At 50.9% G+C, this 22,274-nt stretch overlaps 1 protein-coding gene across 2 annotated transcripts in view; it reads left to right on the forward strand.

Moving 5' to 3' along the window:
* Card11 (caspase recruitment domain family member 11) overlaps positions 1-13,040 on the forward strand; it is a 72,576-nt gene extending 59,536 nt beyond the window's left edge. For both annotated transcript variants that reach the window (XM_075974306.1, XM_075974296.1), the window contains exons 18-25: positions 771-1,011; positions 1,951-2,047; positions 2,431-2,526; positions 4,120-4,255; positions 6,220-6,399; positions 7,744-7,868; positions 11,573-11,688; positions 12,461-13,040. In XM_075974306.1, coding sequence (XP_075830421.1) covers positions 771-1,011; positions 1,951-2,047; positions 2,431-2,526; positions 4,120-4,255; positions 6,220-6,399; positions 7,744-7,868; positions 11,573-11,688; positions 12,461-12,665 — 1,196 coding nt within the window. In that variant the 3' untranslated portion in view covers positions 12,666-13,040. The remainder of the gene's footprint in view (positions 1-770; positions 1,012-1,950; positions 2,048-2,430; positions 2,527-4,119; positions 4,256-6,219; positions 6,400-7,743; positions 7,869-11,572; positions 11,689-12,460) is intronic.
* Positions 13,041-22,274: the final 9,234 nt, after the last annotated feature.

The following is a 22,274-nucleotide window of genomic DNA, read 5'->3' on the forward strand; positions in this document are numbered from 1 at the left end:
GTAACCTCCTAATGCCTCCAAAGTTATTTGCAAAATTTTACTCAAAAGACCGGTAATATTTGGCCTTACTGGCACGGGCAGCAGTCTTATTAACCTAGAAATGCATTTGGCAGTAGCTACAAGGGCTTCCACACAGCTTCACAATACCTGGCGAATCGACTTCTGTATCTGTTTATCCAAGAAAAACGAGCATGTGTGTTCACCAAAAATAACGTATTTTACTGACTCACAGCGCATGGAGTACTACAGAGCAATGAAAAGTAGCGTGGGCCACAGTACTGTGTCTTGCGAGCATAATGTCGCACAGTTGCAGCCAGATGCAAAGGAGCTTCTGGTACTTGCTTCCATCTCTGCAACATGAGGTACAGCTAGCTAGGGCAAGCGCAACCAGGGAAAAGCTAGCCTGAGAGAGCACATCAGCAGAGGGTTCAGAGTAGGAGCTTTCCACATGTATGCATTTGAGAAAATGCGTTGAATTGAAGGCTGTGTCTAGCCTATTGTTTGTTAAGTACCAGTTGGCAAGCTCCTTGTAATGGTGGAGAAGGCATGGAGACCACAATGCAAATGTCAGTAAATTCAACATTGTGATTCGGCACAAGTTTTAGCTCCAAGCTTCCTGGAAGCCCAAATGAAAAAGGAGCCCCACGGACGGCTGCCCATCGACAAGGGAACCCCACAGACAGCATGGCTGCCCATTCACAGGAGAAAGGCAGGCACGCAGATGAGGTCGCCTCCAGGGTGCTTAAGTGTTTGGATTGTGTTCCCCTCAGGATACCGGAAGCTGCTGAAGGAGATGGAGGACGGTGTAATCACATCAGGGGACTCGTTCTACATCCGCCTGAACCTGAACATCTCCAGCCAGCTGGATGCCTGCTCCATGTCTCTGAAGTGTGACGATGTGGTACACGTCCTGGATACCATGTACCAGGACAGGCATGAGTGGTTATGTGCACGAGTTGATCCCTTCACAGACCAAGACCTAGACATGGGCACCATCCCCAGCTACAGCCGGTGAGCAGGAACAGGAGGGGTGGGCCCTGAAACCACCCCAGACCCAGAAACCACCTAAGCCTGGGGAACTGGAAGATACTGGCCTCTCCTTCTATGGAAGGCATCCTTACCCTTATAGTAAGGATGGCATGTGTCCTCACAAAGTCTCCTAGCACCCTCATTCTGTCCAGTGACTACCAGGCATGCTGAGGAACCCTCTACCTGGATCCACACCTCAGCCTCTCACTAGGGGGTTCTAGGCAGGTGCTCTACCACTGAACCACACCCCAGCCCCTCACTGGATAATCCAGGCAGGTGCTCTACCACTGAGCCACACCCCAGCCCCTCACTGGGGGATTCTAGGCAGGTGCTCTACCACTGAGCCACACCCCAGCCCCTCACTGGGGGATTCTAGACAGGGGCTCTACCACTGAAGCTTCATTTCTCAGCCTACTTTACTTTTTAAAAACTTTTTTCAATAGTCTGATTTAGTTATCCAGCCTAGAGTTGAACTTGCAGTCCTCCTGTCCACAGCCCTTCCCTGCCTAGGACAACTGGGATGACAGTCCCATCTGGTCTTTTCTTTCTCTCTGAGGTTCAGGACTGGGGGGAGGGAATGGACCCCAGAGCCCTGGGACATGTTGAGCAAATGTTCTGTCTCTGAGCCATGTCTCAGTCCCTTCGCCGTTTCTTTTTAATCATCCTGGGTTGCACACAGTGACACCTGCTCTTCTGGGCCCTTGCTGCTGCTTGGCCAGTCACAGACAAGTGAGTCTTGGCCAGTCAGATGGTCAGTGGAGAAATCCAGGTACAAGGTCATGACCCCGCAGCTGGTCTGTGAGATGCTGTGTCCCAAGCCCAGCGAGTCTGGTGTTACACAGCGACTCCTGGGACTCAGTTCCTCCTGTCTGCAGGGTCCCAGTTCTAACCCTGAGGTTGCTCCCATGTCGCCTCCCCCAGGGCTCAACAGCTTCTCCTGGTGAAGCTCCAACGACTGGTGCACAGGGGCAGCCGGGAGGAGGCAGACAGCGCTCACCACACCCTGCGCAGTCTCCGGGTAGGTAAAGATGGGTGGTGGGGACAAGGGGACTTGCAACTTCTCTCTTCCTCCCCGCATGTAAGAAGCCGGAGCTGGCCATGTCACTGTGTCATCAGGAAGATGCGCTGCAAGGCATTTGGTTCTTTGGGAAGGGAGAACTCCTACGAGCCCTCCCCTCTGTAACTTAGGGGGCTCAAACGCATCTCACCCAATCCACGCCAGTCTCAGACACAAGAGGTTGCTCTCTCCCAGCCTCTGCTGCTGCCCAGCTGTAGGTGTCCGATGTTGCACCTTGACACTCAGGCTGAAGGGGACTCGGGGACAGGTGTGCCTCTCTCTACAGCAGGCTCACACTCAGGAGCCCCTTGCTGAACCCCGGCTGACTGACAAACTCATTTCAGAACACCCTGCAGCCCGAAGAGACACTTTCAACCAGTGACCCCCGGGTTAGCCCCCGCCTCTCCAGAGCGAGTTTCTTCTTTGGTCAGCTCCTTCAGGTAAGGCTGGTGAGCAGAAGCCCGCTGACTTGTCTAGTGCAGTTTGCCAGGGCCCCGCCCTCTGCCTACCAAGAAGACTTGCCAGTGTGGAAACAACACGGCTTTGTATTCCCGCGCCTCTTGTGGCTTCTCACAGCGCCTGGTTTCTTCCATCCCATTTTATCCTCGCAGTGACAGGTCTGTAGACAGACTCCACGCCTGCAGGAAGCCGGTCTCACTTTCATAAAAGATTTGAAGCAACTTCGGGCCAAAAGAGCTTCAACAACTCAGCTGCTAAAATATGATAGAAAAATCAGATTGCTATATCAGGAAGGGGAAACGAACCCTCCAGATATTTAAGCCAGTTTACTTCCTCTGAAGGAGCGTTAAACTTACCTGAGCATCCCAGGGCCAAGGAGATAAGGGAAACCCAGCAGGTTCCTTGAATCTTACCTATCTGTGGAAACAGTTCAGCTCTTTGGGACTAGAAAAAAAAATTTCCTTCTTGTACTTAATTTCAAAAGAAAAAAAAATATTTTGGGGGTGGATAGCACAAGGACCATGGATAAGCCAACTGTGTGAGTCCACATAGGTACCGGTTTGGGCTTCATAGCCATTCCTTTATCGGTAAGTGAAAGGGGCAAAGAATCTGAGTGGGCAGCCCGGAAGCTCGTTTCCTGTGTGGCACTGCATTAATCAGACTCTGATGCAGAAAGCACAGCAAGAAATAGCTAGCACCCTAACCCCAAAACCCAGATGGACACAAGAATGTGGCCGAGACCGACAGATGGGAAGGGACCCTGCAGAGCATGAGGCCTCCCTCCTGAAGGCAGGACCATCTACCAAGACGACGTTAGGCCCCTGGGTCAAGCTGAGTTTCATTCCAAGACACAAGGCTAAGCTAGGGATGTGACTCGGTTGTTAAACAGCCTGCCTACAGTGTGGGGAGCCCTCAGTTCCATCCTCATCACCACATGGTGGAGCATGCTTGTAATCCCAGTGCTCGGGAAGTGGAGGCAAGAGGACCCGAAGTTCAAAGTCCTCCTAGGCCACATAGTGAGTTTGAGGCCAGCCTGGGCTACATGAGACCCTGTCTCAGAAAATATATAAAAATAGAAACCATGAGGCCGGTGCAGGCTAGCACTGGGCAGGCTGCTGCCTCTACTACTGAAAGAAGCAGAAAGACTTAAAGATGCCCAGGGGGCTTTGTGGGAGCCTGCTTCTGTATCAGAAAAGTTTCTATGAACTGTGTGAGGAAGCCATGGTTCTAGAACCCGGAGGATCATGGGTGCAGCGTGGGGAGCTGGAGAGTTCCAGCAGGTATGGACCCCTGCCGCTGCCAGCCAGGGTCCTCACCAGCTAGATCAGTAGTGGCAAGAGGTGTCTTCAGCCACAGCAGCTGGAGTGTCCCAGGGTCTCTTTACAACAGAGGTGTTCTGCCCTGGGCCCCCAGAGTAGAGTCGAGAGTAGAGTTGGAACAAAAGCATGGTTGGTTTTGTCTGCCTGGTGCAGCCCAATCTGGCTCAAGACTTGAAGCCAAGAGAATTCTGCCCCACCCTCCCACTCTGCCCTCTCATCCCACCCTCCTGCCCTGCCCTCCTTCTCTCTCCACAGTTTGTCAGCCGGTCAGAAAACAAGTACAAACGAATGAACAGCAACGAACGTGTGAGGATCATCTCTGGAAGCCCCCTGGGAAGCCTCTCCCGGTCCTCGCTGGATGCCACCAAACTCCTGACAGAGAAACATGAGGGTGCGTGAGGACTTCCTGGCCCCTCCCCCACGGCCCCACAGCAACGTGTCTGGGCTGGCCTCTTGGTGTACACTCCACCAATCTCTACCTCTGGCCTGTGTACTCAAGTGCATGTACAGACACACACACACAGAGGGGGAGGGGAAAGGCATAGTAGCATGCATCTGTAATAACAGGATTTAGTCAGCTGAGGCAGGAGAATTGCCATGGGTTGGAGGCCAGCTTGGGCTACATCGCGACACCATATCTTAAACAAAATAAAACAAAAGGATGCTTGAGAAGACCCACCCAGCCCTACCATCCAGTCAGATTCGTCATCTTCCTGGCCCTCACAACTCCCCAGGGTGATACCCTGCTCTGTGGTCACCCAGCTCTGACCTGCCTGATACCTGTCATCGTCCCTTTAAGCCCAAATGCCCACATTGATGGAAGTCATTTGCCAAGACCTATTTATTTACTTACCGATGCCTCTCCCACTAAATATCTTTCTCATTTAGCTAGCTGGTAAAAAGCTACCCAGTGCTCGGCCCCCAGATGATGGTGGGCCAGCTCCTCTCTGCATCCCCCCATCCAGGCTGGGTTCTCTTGGAGACGGGGAGGCAGAACCTGAGTATAGCAGATCAGGAAGACCTCTTTGTACCCACACTGGGCAAACCAGGGACAAAGGAAAAGGGACAGAGCCCTGGTTCTGGGAAATGGGTCAGGGGAACAGAGGACTGTGCCTCCCATGCTTTAAGACCCCAAGGCTTTGCCCTGTGGCCCTGCCCTCTCTGCCACCCCTCGCTCTCCTGCACTCACTCATCCGTTTGCCTGAACCATCACACTGCACGACTGTTCTGGGGGAGTCCCCATCTGTTCACACCAGGCAGAGAGTGCAACCCCAACCAAATGAGCAAGTCCAGCCAAATCCACTGTGATGAACGAGGGAGTTTTGAGGGTCTGGTCACAGGAGCATGGGTGACTCTAGCCACTGCACCTTCAGAAAGGTCCCACAGCAAGGGTGATGACTCACAAAAGTGGCATCCACAGAGCCCCTGCCCAGTTTGCAGACAGCTCCTCAACAACTGTGTACTGCCTCTGTAACCTCAGAGGGGGCTTGCATATGCACTCGTGTGGCCATCGAGGCCCTCGAGGAGTGTTCTTAAGTCACCATCTACCTTAGCGGTTTTGTTGCTGTTATTGTTGTTGTTTTGATTACAATTTTTGTTTTTATTTTGGTTTTTTATTTGTGTGCACACACTTCTTTCCACTTGAGAGCAGTACCCACAGGGACCAGAAGAGGGAGATCAGCCCTCTCGAACTGGAGTTACCTGAGTCACGGGAGGTGGGTGCTGGGATCTGAACTCTGGTCCTTTGCAAGAGCTGCAAGTGCTCTTAACTGCTGAGCCATCTCTTCAGGACCCCATCTTGTTTTTGAGACAAGCTCTCTCATTGGGCCTGGCTACCCTGATGAGGGAGACTGACTGACCGGCAAACCCCCAGGTATCCGATCCACCTGTCTCTGCCGCCCCAGCACTGGGATTGTAAGCACACCACACAGGATGTTTACATGGGTTCTAGAGATGAGTGCAGGTCCTCTCACACTTTCACGGCAAGTGCCGTGCCAACCAGCCAGCCCCAGGCCCTCAGCTCTGCAGGTTTCTGTACTGAGAGTGAACATTTCCATCAGAAAGGTTGTCACTGCACAACTGACTCTACTCCTGGTCACAAGCCACACCCCTATTCTAAAAAGATGTCCTTGGCCTACTGAAGTGGCCCATACTTCAGAAGCCATCAGGGTTCCTGTGTGTCTTGTGTGTCTCCCCCAAATCTCCCTCAGAGCTCCAAGATACCCATGTCTCTTCCTCTGTTACCAGAAGCCTCCAGGCTCCATGGGGCCATGAGGGTAGCCAAGGCCTCTATACCCTAAACGTGCCGTGTGACAGGGTGGACTCTGACAGCCCACTGCTTCTGTTCTCTACCAGAGCTGGACCCTGAGAATGAGCTCAGCCGGAACCTCACCCTGATCCCCTACAGCCTAGTGCGAGCCTTCCACTGTGAGCGCCGCCGGCCCGTGCTCTTCACACCCACCATGCTGGCCAAGACACTGGTGCAGAAGCTGCTCAACTCGGGGGGTGCCATGGAATTCACCATCTGCAAGTCAGGTGAGCCTGGCCAGATAGCAGGCAGAGGGACACAGGCCTCTGGAGCCCATCACTAGAGTGACTCAGCCTCTTCCCCTTCTTGTCTCCTCCCCTCTCTTCCATTGCTCCTCTTCCTCCATCCATGCCAGGAAGCCCACCTGCCTCCTCCCCTCAGTGTTCTCACAAAAGGCAGCCCATCACTGTACCCATTAAGCCACTTGGTAATGATATGTTACCTACATATTTCTCTCCACCTAGATCATGGCTCCTCGAGTGCAGTGGTGTATTTTAACACATTTTTAATCCTAATGCTTGACCATGAACAAGATCCTATGGGTGGTGGATAGATGATGGATGGATAGATAGATAGATAGATAGATAGATAGATAGATAGATAGATAGATAGATAGATGATAGATAGATGATAGATAGATAGATAGATAGATAGATAGATAGATAGATAGATAGATAGATGTATGGGTAGATAGATGGGTGAATAGATGGGTAAGTGGGAAGACAGATGGGTGGATAGATAGGTAAGAATGTAGATAGATAGGTGAGTGAGTGGGTGGGTAGGAGGGTGGGTGGGTAGGAGGGTGGGTGGGTAGGTGGGCAGATAGATGGGTAGGTGGGTGAAGGGTAAGTGAATAGGTAGATAAGTGGATGGATGGTGGATAGATGATAGATGGAAATGATGAGTAAGTAGATGGGACATGGGTAAATGGGTGGATGGTAGATGATGGAAATGATGGATGGGTGGATGATAGGTTGATGGGTGGTTAGGGATAGGTAGTAGGTAGATGGATGGTAGACACTTGGGAGATGGGTGAATAAGTGAATGGATGGACAGGAGGATGGTGAATGGTTGGACAGACAGATAGATGAATGGATGGGTGACATACCATATACGGATGGACAGGTGAGCAGATGGATGGATGATGAATAACTGGATAATGGATGGGTGGGCTGATGACAGACAGCTGGATGGATATCGGAGGAAGAGATGAATGAGTGGATAGGCAGGCGGGGCTGACTCCATAGGTGAGTTTCATGATTGAACTGTACTTGATGATGGCCCCCATCACCTGAGCTACTTTGTCCAGTAACACCCACAGCTGAAAAGCCAGAGTGTGATGTCCACTAAGCCCCTGCTGCATAGTCCAGCATAGAGCATGCATGGCCTTGATTCTTGATCAAGGATCTTCCCCATCTAGTAGAGAAGATGAGGTTCATTTAACTATGGTGCGAATGGACCAGGTAGATATCAAATTATGCTGCACCCAGAAGGAGACAGGTAGGGCCTGGAAGGGATAGCCTGCCACAAATAGCTCGTGCCACCCTGGGCACCAACTCCTATCTCTGCAGATATTGTCACGAGAGATGAGTTCCTCCGGAAGCAGAAGACGGAAACCATCATCTACTCCCGGGAAAAGAACCCCAACACCTTTGAATGCATTGTCCCTGCCAACATTGAGGCTGTGGCAGCCAAGGTGAGGAACACTGGGTACCAGCCAGGCTGAGACCCCACCCAACCATCTCTGAAGTGCTGGGACATGGGCAAGGGTGGGTGGCACAGGTAGGGACTTCCTTTCTCTCTACTCAGGCTCTAAATGACTCTCTTCCTCTCTTCCTTTACTCTGTATTCTCGTGTCTCTGATGTGGGCTTGTGTTTTGAAACCCTCTGCTGTTTTGTTTCTGCCAGTGGCCTGGTGTTGGTTCATGTCAGCTAAGGATGTGTGTGTGTGTGTGTGTGTGTGTGTGTGTGTGTGTGTGTGTAAGAGAGGGAGGAAGGAGGGAGGAAGACAAGAGGGAGGGGGAGAGAGAGAAGCATGTGCCAGAGTGAGACACTAGAAGCATGTTCTAGTTTGTTTTCTGTTGCTACGATAAAGACCATGAAACAAAAGCAACTTGGGGAGGAAAGGGTTTGCTTCATCTTACAACTCTCAGATCACACTCCGTCGCTGAACACTCCATCGCTAAAGGAAGTTAGCTCAGAAACTCCAGGCAAGAACCTAGAGGCAGGAAGTGAAGCAGAAGTCGAGAAGAAACATTACTTACGGGCATGCACCTCATGGCTTGCTCAGCCTGCTTTCTTATACAGCCCAGGAGCGCCTACCCAGGGGTGGCCCTGCCCACAATGCGCTGGGCCCTTCCACACCAATCACTAATCAAGAAAACACCCACAGAGTTACTTTGCAGGCAATATGATGAAGGCAATTCTTCGGCTAAGGGAGTGCCCTCTGCCCAGGTTAGTGCATGTCAAGTTGACAAAAAAATAAATAAATAAACAGCACAGGGTGGGTGTCAGGTGTCACATCCACTCAGCCATGGGAAAGAGAAACCGTAGGAAAGTCACAGGCAGCCACCCAGAAATGTCACGGTGTGCATGCAAGTCAGATACCTCTGGAGCTAGACCAGATGACCCTGTGTGACCCTAAGGGGACAAAATGATGCTGATCAGCTGTAAAGCATGGAGTTCTTCCTTGCTCTGAGACTTGAGAGCTATGGCGGGGGAAGGGACAGCATCCTTAGGGGTAGCAGGAGCCAGTAACCTAGCTTGCCATACAGCTGGGTGGTCACGTATACACCTTCCCTGTGTGTCCCTGACACGCACAGATGAAAGCAGAGCCAACGTTTTTGGCCAGCCTGAAAGAGGTGGTTTGGTGGTTGTCTCTTTTTAAGTCTGCATGTGTGTGTTCATGTGTGAAAAAGTGTATGTGTATATTGTACATGCATGTGTTGAGATCAGAGGACAGCCTTGGGTGTCATTCCTCAGGCACCAGCCACTGAGGGGGTGACTGAGTTGGTTCATTGCAGCTATGCAAGAATGATCCTCAGAACCCACATGAAGATACAGGCAAGGTGGCTCGTACTGTAATCCCAACACTAGGGAGAGAGAGGCAGGAGATGCACTGGCTAATTTTATATCAGTTTGACACAAGCTGAAGTTATCTGAAAGGAGGGACCCTCAGTTGAGAAAATGCCTCCATTAGATCCAGCTGTAGGGCACTTTCTCAGTTATCAGTGGGGGAGGACCCAGCCCATGGTAGCTGGTTCCATCCCTCCACTGGTGGGTGAGTCTGGTTTCTATAAGAAAGCAGGTTGAGCAAGCCAGTAAGCAGCAGCTCTCAATGGCCACTGCACCAGTTCCTGCCTCCAGGTTCCTGCCCTGTTTGATTTCTGTCCTGACTCCCTTTGATGATGAACAATGATATGGAAGCAGAAGCCGAATAAACCCTTTCCTCCCGGAGTTGCTTTGGTCACGCCAAGATAGGAACATTCCTGAGGCTCAGTCACCAGCACTAGTCGGCTTAAACAAGTCCATGGACCCCAGGCTAACAGAGAGACCCTGTCTTAAAAGAAACAAGGAGGCCTGCCCCTGAGGATTGACACTATGGCCAACTCCTCTTACCTTGCATCTACGCATAAGCACACACAAAGCATCTGAGCCATATTACATGGGAAATTAGAAGCCATCCTGGGCTACCTGAGATCCCGTTTCAAAAAAGAAAGGTTCTTTAGGGGGGGTTAGTGACAGGAATGAGAAAGTGGGTGTGGTCGCAGACAAGATGGATTCTACTAGAAAAGTGGTGCCCCACCAGCCAGGGTTAGTGGGAGTCGGGAGGAAACAGTAAGGGGAAGAAAGGGGGTGGGGGCTCGGACTGTGTCTACCTGAGGCCAGGGTGCCAGGCCCACAGTGTGTGCAGAGAAGACGTCATAGAGCATGGTAATACTATATTCTTCCCCCTTCCTTTGCCCCCTCTCTCCCTCTTCTTTTGTCTCTCTCCCTTCTCTTCTCTGTCCTCCCTCCTCTTTCTCTTCCCCTTCCTCCTCTAGTTTTCCTCACTGTGTATCTCAGACTAGCCTGAGAACTACCTAGAGTCTCCTACCCCGCCCCGCCCCTTAAGGAACAGGATTACAATCATGTACTGCCACGCTTGATTTTTTTGATTAAGATATAGATAGATAGATAGATAGATAGATAGATAGATAGATAGATAGATAGATAGATAGATAGATAGATAGATAAAAAGAGATATCTATATCTCAAATATATATATATATATTCTGGCTTTTATTTGACTGGGTTTTTAAGGTATTTTTTTGTTTTAATTGTGTGTGTGTGTCTGTCTGTGTGTGTGTGTGCTTGTGTGTGTGTGCACATGGCTGCAGTGCCCACAGACATCAGAAGAGAATATCACATCCATTAGAGCTAGAGTTCCAAGTGGTCATGAGTTGTCACATAGTTGCTGGGATCTGAACTCAGGTCCTCTGCACGAGCAGCCAGTACTATTAACGGCTGAGCCATCTCTCCAGTCTTTGTTCACTTGTTTTTTGGATACCCTCTCACTATGTAGCCCAAGCTGGTCTGGAACTGGCTACGTAGCCCAGGCTGCCCTCCAAGCACTATCCTCCTGCCTCTGCTTCCCGAGTGCTAGGATCACAGGTGTGTACCACCACACCTGGCTTTTTATATTGTTTCCTTTCCTTTCTTTCTCCCTTTCTTCCTTTTTTCCTTATCTTTCTAAATTCTGCACTAAGTCTTCCTAGGTAGTCCAAGCTGACCTCAAACTCTTGATGCTCCTGCTCACCCTCCCAAGGGCTGGAACTACAGGCACGCACCCCCATGCCCAGCTTTCTGTGTTCTTTTTCTTGTTTAGTTTGGTGTGGTCTCTTAGACAGTTCTCACCATGTAGCCCAGGCTGACCTAAACTTCTCAGTCTCCTGCCTCAGCCTCCTCTGCTAGGCTAGCTCTTTGAGTCTTGGATATAAGACTTGATGCTTTCTTTAAGTGATGCCTTTAGCCAAGTGGAAAGCATCCTTTTCCACGGATAGCAAGCTCCTGGTTAAGCAGCTAGCTGCGAAGGCCCTCCAGCCAGCCTCCCTTTCTGACCTTTTCTGTTCTTTTACTCATTACCAGGAGCATCCTGGAATACTGGGGGGGAGGGGGGGACGAGTGTCCATTGCAAGCCCCACCCCTAGCTTGGGCTGGACCTAGATGGCCAATGTCACTGTGCTTAGCAGGGTTGAACAGTGTCCAGAGGTGTGGGGCTCCAGCCTCACCGAAGCCCGCTTATGAAGTTCCCTAGTTCAGCCTCTCAGCCAGATGTAGGCTGGCACCCAGGCTTGGCCTGGCTCCCACAAGGGGGGATCATGTGGGTACCACTGCTGACAGCGGCCGCTGTACTTGCAGAATAAACACTGCCTACTAGAGGCTGGGATCGGCTGCGTGCGTGACCTGATCAAATGCAAGGTGTACCCCATCGTGCTGCTCATCCGGGTGAGCGAGAAGAACATCAAACGGTTCAGGTAAGGACACCCCAGTCCCTACGGCAACCCCCCAGCACTACGCTCTACCCACCCCTTCCCAAAATCCCAGATGCTGGGTTCTGCGACTCTGACCCTGAGCACAGTGGGGCAGATGTGCAAGACACATTGGGATGAATGTGGCACTCGGGAGAGGGTCTGTCAACTTCCTGTTCCTGAGATGAAGTAACTGAGGAGGAGGGAAGTGGACAGATGCAGGTCTGTCATCCCAGCCATTCAGGAGGACAGAAAGTTTGAGGTCATCCTGGTCGAATAGTATTCGACCTTGAGAAAGGAGAAAATTCTGACACCTGCCACAATAGTGACATTCAATGTTGGGATGCTGTGAAATCAGCACAGATGACTGACACCATATGGCTCCACCTATAGGAAGTCCCTAAAGTATCAGATTCATAGGGACAGAAAGCAGAATGATGGGAGCCAGGTAATGAAGAGGATGGGTGGGGCGAAGTTTGTGTTAATGGTCGCAGAGTTTCCATTTGAGACGATGACCTTATTCTGGAATGAAGCGCGTTCTCACCATAGCCCAGACTAGTCTTGAACTCACGTTAGCCCAAGCTGGTCTCAAACTCTTCAGTAGTGTTAAGGACACTCACTGCTAGATTTCCAGCACTCGGGAGGTATCCAGCAGGTGTGGTTCAGCGCCCAGGAGGGCAACAGTACAATCCAGGCCTCCATCTCACACTGTGGGCATCCAGCCCCACAGCCTCCCCATGTCTTCCTTTGTCATCTCTCCCCTCCCCCTCCCCCACAGGAAGCTGCTACCACGGCCAGAGACAGAGGAGGAGTTCCTGCGTGTGTGCAGGCTCAAAGAGAAGGAACTGGAGGCGCTGCCCTGCCTCTACGCCACCGTGGAGGCTGAGATGTGGAGCAGCGTGGAGGAGCTGCTGCGCGTCCTCAAAGACAAGATCGTGGAGGAGCAGCGCAAGACCATCTGGGTGGACGAGGACCAGCTGTGACTTCCGAGTCTGAGCCGCGGGACACAGACACGGGGTTCCTGAGCCCCAGGACACAGACACGGGGCTCCTGAGCCCCGGGCAGCAACGCCACCTGGTGGAAGGTCAGGCCCTGCTGGTGTGAGCAGAGATGAGCAAGCACAGAACACTGAGCCTGAGGCCCAAACCCAGCAGCCCCTCTGAGGCCAGAGCAGCAGTTGAATGTAAATGCACGGGACAGGGACAGACGACGACCTGCGAAGTGCAGGCCTCCAACAGCCGGAGAGGCTGCTGGCTCGGGGGAAGCACAAAGCCCGCATCCCAGGCGGGTGGGTCCTGGGAGACAGGACTCCTCCCGTGCCCGTCTTTCTCTTGCATTAAATTTCCTCCAGTTCTTCATTTTGTTGATGAAATCCTTTGCAGGGGTTCTAATCCCGCACTGCCTCACTGGCTGAGGTTCCTTCCAGCAAAACCAGTGAGGCAGGAATGTGAGGTTTCCCATACTTCTGCTCTGACTATAGTCACCAGTATAGTTTCTAAGCTAGGGGTGAGACCTGGAGGTGGGGGCGGCACCCCCACCCCTGCAGGCCCTGCCACACCCTTTATTGGTTTGATCCTATATAGATAGCCAGAGTCCTGCGATTGTGAGTGCAATGCCCTGCAGCGTCCAGAGGACAGCATCTCACAGCTCCCCTCCCCGTGCAATTGCTCCACACCACTGCCCAGTGCACACAAGAGCTTCTCCGGCGGGGCTGAGAGCAGCAACAGGCTTCTGTGGGTGTTATGGCAAATATCACAGGTTGAATCTCCACTGGTTTTGTCATACAATCGAGACACCGATTGTCCCCAGCTTTGTTCTCATCAAAAAAAAAAAAAAATACCAGGAGAGCCAGTAGCCAGTAGACACTGGTTCTCTCCCTGCTGCCTCTGCCAAATAGCCAGGCACCTTTCTTCAAATCAACAGCCCTGGCAGTGCCAGCAAGCGTGAAGGCTTCTTTTCCTGGAACAGTGCATGGCAAAAAGCTAGCTGCCCTGGGTCTACGGAAAGTCCAACTGCAGCCATTTAAGTAGAGATAAAGCACCTAGTAAGAAACCCTGGGGCCGAAGGACCAACGCTCCCATCTCGCTAAAGCCTGGAGTGGTGGTAAATTTCCTCCAGGCAGAGGCCCTCGCACTTCCACTTAGAAGTCTCGCCAAGGGGACAGACGTGACCGGAAAAGAGTCTCGGATAAAAGGTCTACTGATTTATTTCTATTTATTTATTTAAGTTCAGAAACCTTGGGCTGGCTGGGCGGAAAAACCAAATGCTCTCGCCTCGAGTTTGAAGGGAGGAGTGCAGAGTGATGATCTGGGAAGTGGAGGAGTGGGTGCGCCCTTCCTCCAGGGATGGCCAAGCTCCAGCAGGCAAGACTGAGGGCAGATCCAGGGTGACAGGGGTGCAGATGGCAGGGAGGGATGGAAGGAGGTTCCCCCAACACCCCACACTGTCTACATTGACCTCAAATCAACACAGCCTCAAAATCCCCAGGCTCCTGGGCCTCGTCCTCCCTCACACAGGGCCACCACAGGTTTGTCAGGCCAACTACAGGCTCCTCAGGGCCACCACAGGCTAGTCAGGGTCTCTCAGGATGGAACTCTCACATGTGAGTAGAGCCCAAAGCTATGCAGGAGAGAGAGTGTAGGAAGAGGCAGGAGGGGAGAGAAAGGGGTTCTTTCTGTGTTGTTTGAAGTCATAGTGAGGGGGCGGGTGTTAGCACCCCTACCCCCACCCCCACCTCTGGCTGCTTTGAAGCCAGTGCCTGGCTCCAAATCATATTGAAAGTCTCCACATGGGCTGGGTGGCTGCAAGTGACCCCCCGTGTGGGGATTTGGTTTTTCTTCCATACACTGTGTCAGATTCACATTTGGTTCTGAGCCTCCCCCAGCCCCACCCCACATGTCTGATGGGTAATGATGTAAGGGAACCAGGCTGGGAAATTGCACGCACCTCAAGATATAGATCTGAAGGAAGAGGAAGGGGAGGAGGGACCATAGAGAAGCAATGACCAAACAGAGTGGAAGAGTGCTTGCGGGCCAGTGGGCCCCAAGGACCCCTGGAATGGCAACCCTGTGCATACCTGGCTTGGTAACCTGTGTGGGGATTGAACTCAGGTACCCAAGCCTGTCATAGCAGCACTTTACTGACAGAGCCATACTCCCAACCTACCGACCCTATTTTGAGTAATTGGAGCCGTGAAAGCCCATCAAAATGTCATTTTGAAAATGTATTTATTTAGTGTCTATATGTGTGTGGGCTGTGGCACACACATGGAGACCAGGGGACAGATTGCAAGGGAGGGTCTGTTCTCTCCTTTCATCCTGTGGATCTCAGGGATCAAACTCAGGTCACCAGGCTTGATGACCAGCAACTCTACCTGCTGAGCCACCCTCTGACCCTTTATCCTCAGGGTGTCCCTGCTGACCCTGCCTGTGATTTGTCCACTCCATGGCTGGGGGCTTCAGTCAGCAGTGGCTTCACTATCATCCCTCCAGGGGTTACCCCAAACACAACAGAGCCCGGAACATGTAGGAAGTAGCAAGTAGCCAAATGCTCAAGGCCAGGGTCCAGGGTCAGTGCACACAAGGCCAGGCCAATCAGGCCCCCACCCCTTGGAGAAGAACCTGGTATTTGGGAACATTCCAAACAACGCTTTAGAACCAGTTGCTGGCACCCTATGGACTCAAGGCTGACAAAGGCTAAAGGGCCTTTCTGCTATCTTACGGAAGTGGCCCTGACCCTGGGCATGACTGGGAATGGACTGTTTAGTAGCCTAAGCAGTTAGGACTACAGATCCTGCAATCAAAACTGGAGCTCAAGGTGTTGGGGCTGCGAGTCAGTGGCTGAGGGATTGCCTAGCATTCGGGAGGTAGAGGTAAGAGGATCAGAGTTTAAAGGCACTTCCTGGGCTATTTGAGACCCTATCTAATAAATAAATATTCTAAAAAGAACCTTGAAAAACTAGGGGTGCGTTCCATAGATAGAGGCTTTACATGCACGAGTCTCTGGGTTTCATCCCCGGCACCACAAACATGCATGCACACATGCGCAAACAAAAAAACCAACACAAAATCTGGAGCCTTGGATACCTGACCCAGAGCTCACCTCTGAAATAGCTCGTGCCATCCTGTCCCTAGAGATCCTGGCTGCTTCTAGTGAGCAGATGCACGGGCCGCATGTTGTCCTTTCCTTGGACAGAGGTGAAGGTCGCTGTGGTGTGAGCTGGCCCTGGTTGTCCCGGAGTAAGGGATGCCAGACCCCTTAGCTACAGGTGGCCCTCCCTAGATTGAGGAGGACACCCAAAGGGAGAAAGCACCAGCTCTCCTGAGGCCAGAGTCCGTCCCAACAGTGCTCCCAGCCCAGCAGAGACAGGCACCGAAGTTTTCAGAACTTGGGTCTGCTGCATTTGGGGCTGAGGTTGATAAGTAGGTGTCACTCAAGGGAAAGATGCTTGTGAAAACGGCCCGGGGCAGCTCCTGCTGGTACAAAGAGCAGAACCCAAACTAGGGCCCACAGACCTGGAAATTGAGGCTAGGGGTGGGGGGCGGCACAGATAGCCAGCGGAAGGGGGGACTTCAGGTGGCTGACTGACTGATCTAGGAAACACTGTTCATTTCCTGTGTCTATCAATCTGGCCTCAGCCCTTCATACTTTATTATTGTCACTAGCCTGCGGATTTACAGCTGTCTTCACCAGAATTACCATCCGTGTGGCATTTTCCAAGGGCTTCCTTTTGCTTTCTTTTCTGGGCAGGAGGGGCGTGGGAGGGAGAGAGAGAGAGAGAGAGAGAGAGAGAGAGAGAGAGAGAGAGAGAGAGAGAGAGAGTGCTAGGAAGGCTTCTAGCACCCTCTAGTGGTAGAAATGGCTCCACTGAGCCTTCTGCGTTCCTAGGTGTGAATACATGCTTATTTAGGTATGTGTAGATGTGAGGATGCTAAAGTGCATGTGTTTACATGTGTGTTCTAGCACATGCATATGTATGCACATTTGAGTACATGGACAAGTGAGTGTGTGTGTGTTCATGCTTGCACATGCATACGAGTGTGATTGTGAGCATTAAGATACTCGCTCATGCTAAATGCTGGTGGACATAGTCCCAGCATGGAGGTCCTAACTCTCCTCCAGCGCCTCAACACCTCCTTGCTGTGGTAGCCAGCTATCTTCCAAGCTGAGCAGACCCAACCTCCAATGACAATTCCCCTCTCATCCACTGGTCTGCCTTTTAGCCAGAGAGGTGGGAGTCGGGAAGTGGGGGCAGGAAGGGAACCTTGATTTCTTTACCCGGAATTCTGCTATCCTAGATGTCCTAATCCACAGAGATGTGGCACCTGGTCACCCCTTTGAGCAGAGCTAACAATAGCAGCAGGAGGACAACTCTTCTGGGCTCCTGACCCTCCCCACCCATGCTACCTCAAACCCCAAGACCCGAAAAGCCATTCCTCAAAATTGTACTGCAATGGTTTGAATACAAATGGCCCCATAGGGTCATGGGGGTGGTATTATGTGAAAGACTAGGAGGTGTGGTCTTGCTGGACTAGGTCTGTCCTTGTTAGAGGAAGTGTGTCACTGGGGGGGGGGGTAGGCTTTAAGGTTTCAGAAGCTCAAGCCAGGCCCAGTGTCACTCTCTTCCTGCTGCCTGTAGATCCAGATGAAGAACTCTCAGCTCCTTCTCCAGTTCCATGTCTCCCAATGTGCCACCATGCTTCCCGCCACGACAAAATGAACTGAACCTCTGAACCTGTAAGCCAGCCCCAATCAAATGTTTTCTTTATAAAAGCTGCTGTGATCATAGTGTCTCTTCACAGTGATAGAAACCCTCACTAAGACACCTGCCATTTTCAACTCCAGTTTAGGGTGATCTGTGTGGAGAAAAAACTGCCAATTGGCCCCGAGTGGTCCCCCAAGATGGACTCTGGAGTCCTTGGCTGCTCCTGACTACTTGTACCGGTACACCATTCCAGCATATGTACATAGAAACCCAGGCCTCTGGGTTTGCAGCTGTGAAATGGGCTCAACATTATGAAACCGATCACAGCGCTGAGAATTTTGCTCTTAGTATACACATCGCAGCAAGTGCATACCTTTATGAAATGACCAATAAAATGAGGCTTTCTCAGCTAGCAAAGAAGGAGAAAGCACTGAGGTGGGACACATGCAGAAGGGCACGTCCGTGACATTTGTCACAATCTCTTTCATTATAAAACACAGGGAAAAGGACATCCCTGGGACTTGGTTCAGTAGATAAGCCACTTGACCCACAAGCACCACAAGCATGACGACCAGAGTTTGGATCCCCAGAACCTACGTGAAAGCTGAGCAGGCATGATGTAGTTGCAGCTCTCAGGAGGTGAAGACAGGGGAAGCCCATGGGCAAGCAGTCTAGCAGCTATCAATCCGCAAGTTCTGGGTTCAACTGAGAGGCCCTGCCTCGGTAAATAAAGGGAGAGTGATCACAGATGTCAACCTCAGGCCTCCAAGTGTATACACACACACACACACACACACACACACACACACACACACACGTGCTCTCTCGCTCTCTCGCTCTCTCGCTCTCTCGCTCTCTCTCGCTCTCTCTCTCTCTCTCTCTCTCTCACACACACACACACACACACACACACACACACACACACACACTTACAGTTCTTATGTGCACATATACATACCAAAGAAGAAAATGCATTGGAAATACTAGAATTCCATGGAGCTGGAAACCAAAAACACAACAGGTTCATTTTATACTTCTGCAGTTTTCTGTGAGTTTGAACTGATTTGCCCAGAGACAGCACAGCCAGGTAGAGCAGTGCACACCTATTATCCAAGCACGCTGTAAGCTGAGGCAGGAGGATCAGGCATTCCTGGGCTATATAGTAAGACCATGCCTCAAAAAAAAAGAAAAGAAAAAATAGATAGACAGACAGACAGATGTGAAATTAACCTTCAGAAGAGACAGGGCAGCTGGGAGGCTGGATGCTCATCCTCCTGTCCCTGCTTCTGCTGTGTGATGCATCACTTCATGGCTTCCTGTTCATCCTGACCCACTGTCCCCATCAAACCTTAGGGGCACCCTGCCCCTCCCCAGTACTTAGTGGTTAACTCATTGGGGGGGCTTTGTTCTCACTGAAGTGTGCACTTGTAACCACAGCCTACTACAACCTCAGTGCCATCACAGGCAGGATCCAGGGAGCTCCCGACATGCAGTGCGTGAGCTGGTTTGGGGGTAAAGAAAGTAGTATATATCCTAGAGATGACATGTATGTGATATATAATATGAGACCATGAAATATATTGATGATCTTGATTTTCTGTTATCGTCTATCATTGGCAAGAAATTCAGGCTTCCCATAAGTTCATAAATTATGGTGATACATACCCCTCTCTCTCTCTCCCACTCCCCTCCTTTCTCTTTGAAAAAAAAAAGATTCTCTGTATGTATTCAGGCATCCTGCATCTTCCTGCTTCCAGCTCCTACGTGCCTGGATTTGCAGGTGTGGGCAACCACACTTGGTTTACAAAGTTTCCTTTTGTAATCCAACTACTGGAATTGATAAAGCAAGTCAGGCGACAACTGGGCAGATAGTCCCTTCCATAAAGTACTTGTTACACAGCCATGAGAACCTGAGGTCCCTCAATCTATTGTAAAAATCAGGGATGGTGGCTCACAGCCATCTGTAACTCCAAGTCCAGAGGCTCTGACGCCCTCTTCTGGCCTCTGTAGGCACTGCACACAAATGATAGCCCAACAGACTTGCAGGCAAAACATCCATGCACATAAAAAAGATAAATAGAACTTTTGGGAGAAGATGGCTCAGCAGACAAAGGCCCTTGGCACACAAGTCTGATGATCTGAGTTTGAGCCCCAGATCGTGTGTAAGGGAGAAGAGAGAGAACTAATTTGATAAATTAGTTATCAAATTGATAAATTTGATAATAAGTTCTCCTCTGACCTCCATATGCACGCCTCTTGTGTGCTCCCACACCTCTATACGCACACACAAAATAAACAAATGTAAAGACCTAAGATAAATTAGATATTTCTAAAAACTAACAGCCCTGAGGAATTGTCCTTAAAGTTGAGCTCTGGTCTCCACACACACACATACCTAAAACATGTTAACATATACTACACACCAGGAAATGTGATTACACTTAAAACAAGGTGTGATCAAGGATGGCATACAGGTGCTGAAGGGAGCTCTTTGCCCCAGTCAGGTGTCTGACTCTAAAGCCTACATGTGCCGCCGCCCCTGGGGTACACTCCAGGGCTGACTGGGCCACCTGGAACGTGGATCTTATACCCCAAGGGACCAGACGCACACTAAATATCATGACGGTGGACCTGGAAGTTAGGACTCTATGGATGACAGGATCTCCAACTTCTCTCTCTCTCTCTCTCTCTCTCTCTCTCTCTCTCTCTCTCTCTCTCTCTGTCCCTCTCCCTCTTCTCTGAAATTCCAGGGGGCAGCATCCCTCCCTCCCTTTCTCACACTCCCTTCATTCCAGAATAACCACAGATCTACCCAAGCCAGGTCCTGTACTAGCCCCATGAGGTAGGTGGGTCATCTGTCTATGTATTACTTTCATTGGTTAATAAAGAAACTGCCTTGGCCTTTGATAGGCCAGCCCTTAGATGGATAGAGTAGACAGAACAGAATTCTGGGAGAAAGAAAGCTGAGTCAAGCAGTCGCCATGGTTCTCCTCTCTGAGACAGACACAGGTTAGGATCTTTCCTGGTAAGCTACCACCTCATGGTGCTGCACAGATTACTAAATATGGGTTAAAGCAAGATTTGAGAGTTAGCCAATAAGAGGCTACAGATAACGGGCCAGGCAGTATTTAAAAGAATACAGTTTCTGTATAATTATTTTGGGTAAAGCTAGCTAGTGGCCAGGAGCCGGGTGGCAGAAAGCAGCCCGCCGCTCTCACCAACAGTTCCATCTCTTATTAATTAGCTGTGTAATTTCAGACAGAAGTCTCTTTCTGCCTGGCCCTGGGTCTCTCCACTGCCAAATCAAAAGGTGACCTGGGTGTGACTCAGTGGTAGAGCCCCTGCCTAGAATCCCCCAGTGAGGGGCTGGGTGTGACTCAGTGGTAGAGCCCCTGCCTAGAATCCCCCAGTGAGGGGCTGGGTGTGACTCAGTGGTAGAGCCCCTGCCTAGAATCCCCCAGTGAGGGGCTGGGTGTGACTCAGTGGTAGAGCCCCTGCCTAGAATCCCCCAGTGAGGGGCTGGGGTGTGACTCAGTGGTAGAGCCCCTGCCTAGAATCCCCCAGTGAAGGACTGGGGTGTGGCTCAGTGGTAAAGCTCCTGCCTAGAATCCCCCAGTGAGGGGCTGAGGTGAGGCTCAGTGGTAGAGCACCTGCCTAGAATCCCCCAGTGAGGATCTTACTGTCTTCTGAAGATGACTTCAGCCTAGTCTGGTATTGTTTGTCCAGATACCTCTTCCGTGAGCAGACCCTATGTCTAACCCAGCGCTGTTTCTGACATATCCCAACAACAGAACAGTTTCTACCTGGAGCAGAGGATTTAGCCATTGCTTATCAGCCATGAGTGAGCCCAGTGGTGCCCAACCTTTCTAAAGCTGCAACCCTTTAACACAGTTCCTTATGTCGTGGTAATCTGTCAACCATAAAATTATTTTTGTTGCTACTTCATATCTTCAATGTCGCTACTGTTATGAATCGTAATGTAATTATCTGTGTTTTCTGACGGTCATAGATGACCTCTATGAAAGGGTCATTTGACCTTCCCAAAGAGTCACAACCCACAGGTTGAAAACCACTGCCCTCGCCAAACTAGCTGGCAGATTTGGGCAGGTCTGCCCACACAGGGCACTCTGGGTAGAACTATGCCCCAGAGCCGTAGCTGCACTTAGACCCACTAATTCATGGACATTTTGTTCATGCTACGGGAAGCAAGTGGTCATAGAAAGGGGTTCATAGGCCCCAGGCATCAAATCAGAGGTCAGTTTTTCTCTTACATGTTGAGGCCGCTTGAAGAGGGTGGCACAAGAGAAACCTATGGGGGCCTCCATAGGTCTACCAGCAGGGGTCAGCAAAGCACAGGTCCCAAGTCTGAGTCATAGCTCCCAAACATTATAGGGCCAGAGCCCCTTTGCTCTCCTTCCTGCTGGATCCCTTCCTGTCTCATCCTCCAACCAGGACCCCTGCTCCCGAGATGCCTGTGTACCTCTCAGCCCCTCTCCTCACCGTGCCCTAAAGAAACCATTGTCTGCTGGGGATGATGCTGTAAGTCTTTAATCCCAGCAATGGGGAGGCACAGGCAGATGGATTACTGTGAATTCAAGGCCAGGCCAGTCTGGTCTACAACCTACGTAACAAGTTCTAGGCCAACCAGGAGCTACATAGTGAAACCCTGTCCAAAAAAAAAAAAAAAGGAGGAAAGGAAAGAAACCATATCTTCCTTGGCAGTGGAATGGGTTCTGTGGGCACGGTGCAGTTGTCAGGAGCCAATTTCCTCCTAAAATCATTACAGGAACCATCACCCTGGGGAGTCTGCAGAGAACCCCACACCCCTAATTGTATTAAGAATGGTTCTATTGACAGAGCCTACCCCACACCCAAATTGGCTGTTAAT

This window comes from Microtus pennsylvanicus, chromosome 1 (genome assembly GCF_037038515.1).
Source record: "Microtus pennsylvanicus isolate mMicPen1 chromosome 1, mMicPen1.hap1, whole genome shotgun sequence".
NCBI lineage: Eukaryota > Metazoa > Chordata > Mammalia > Rodentia > Cricetidae > Microtus > Microtus pennsylvanicus.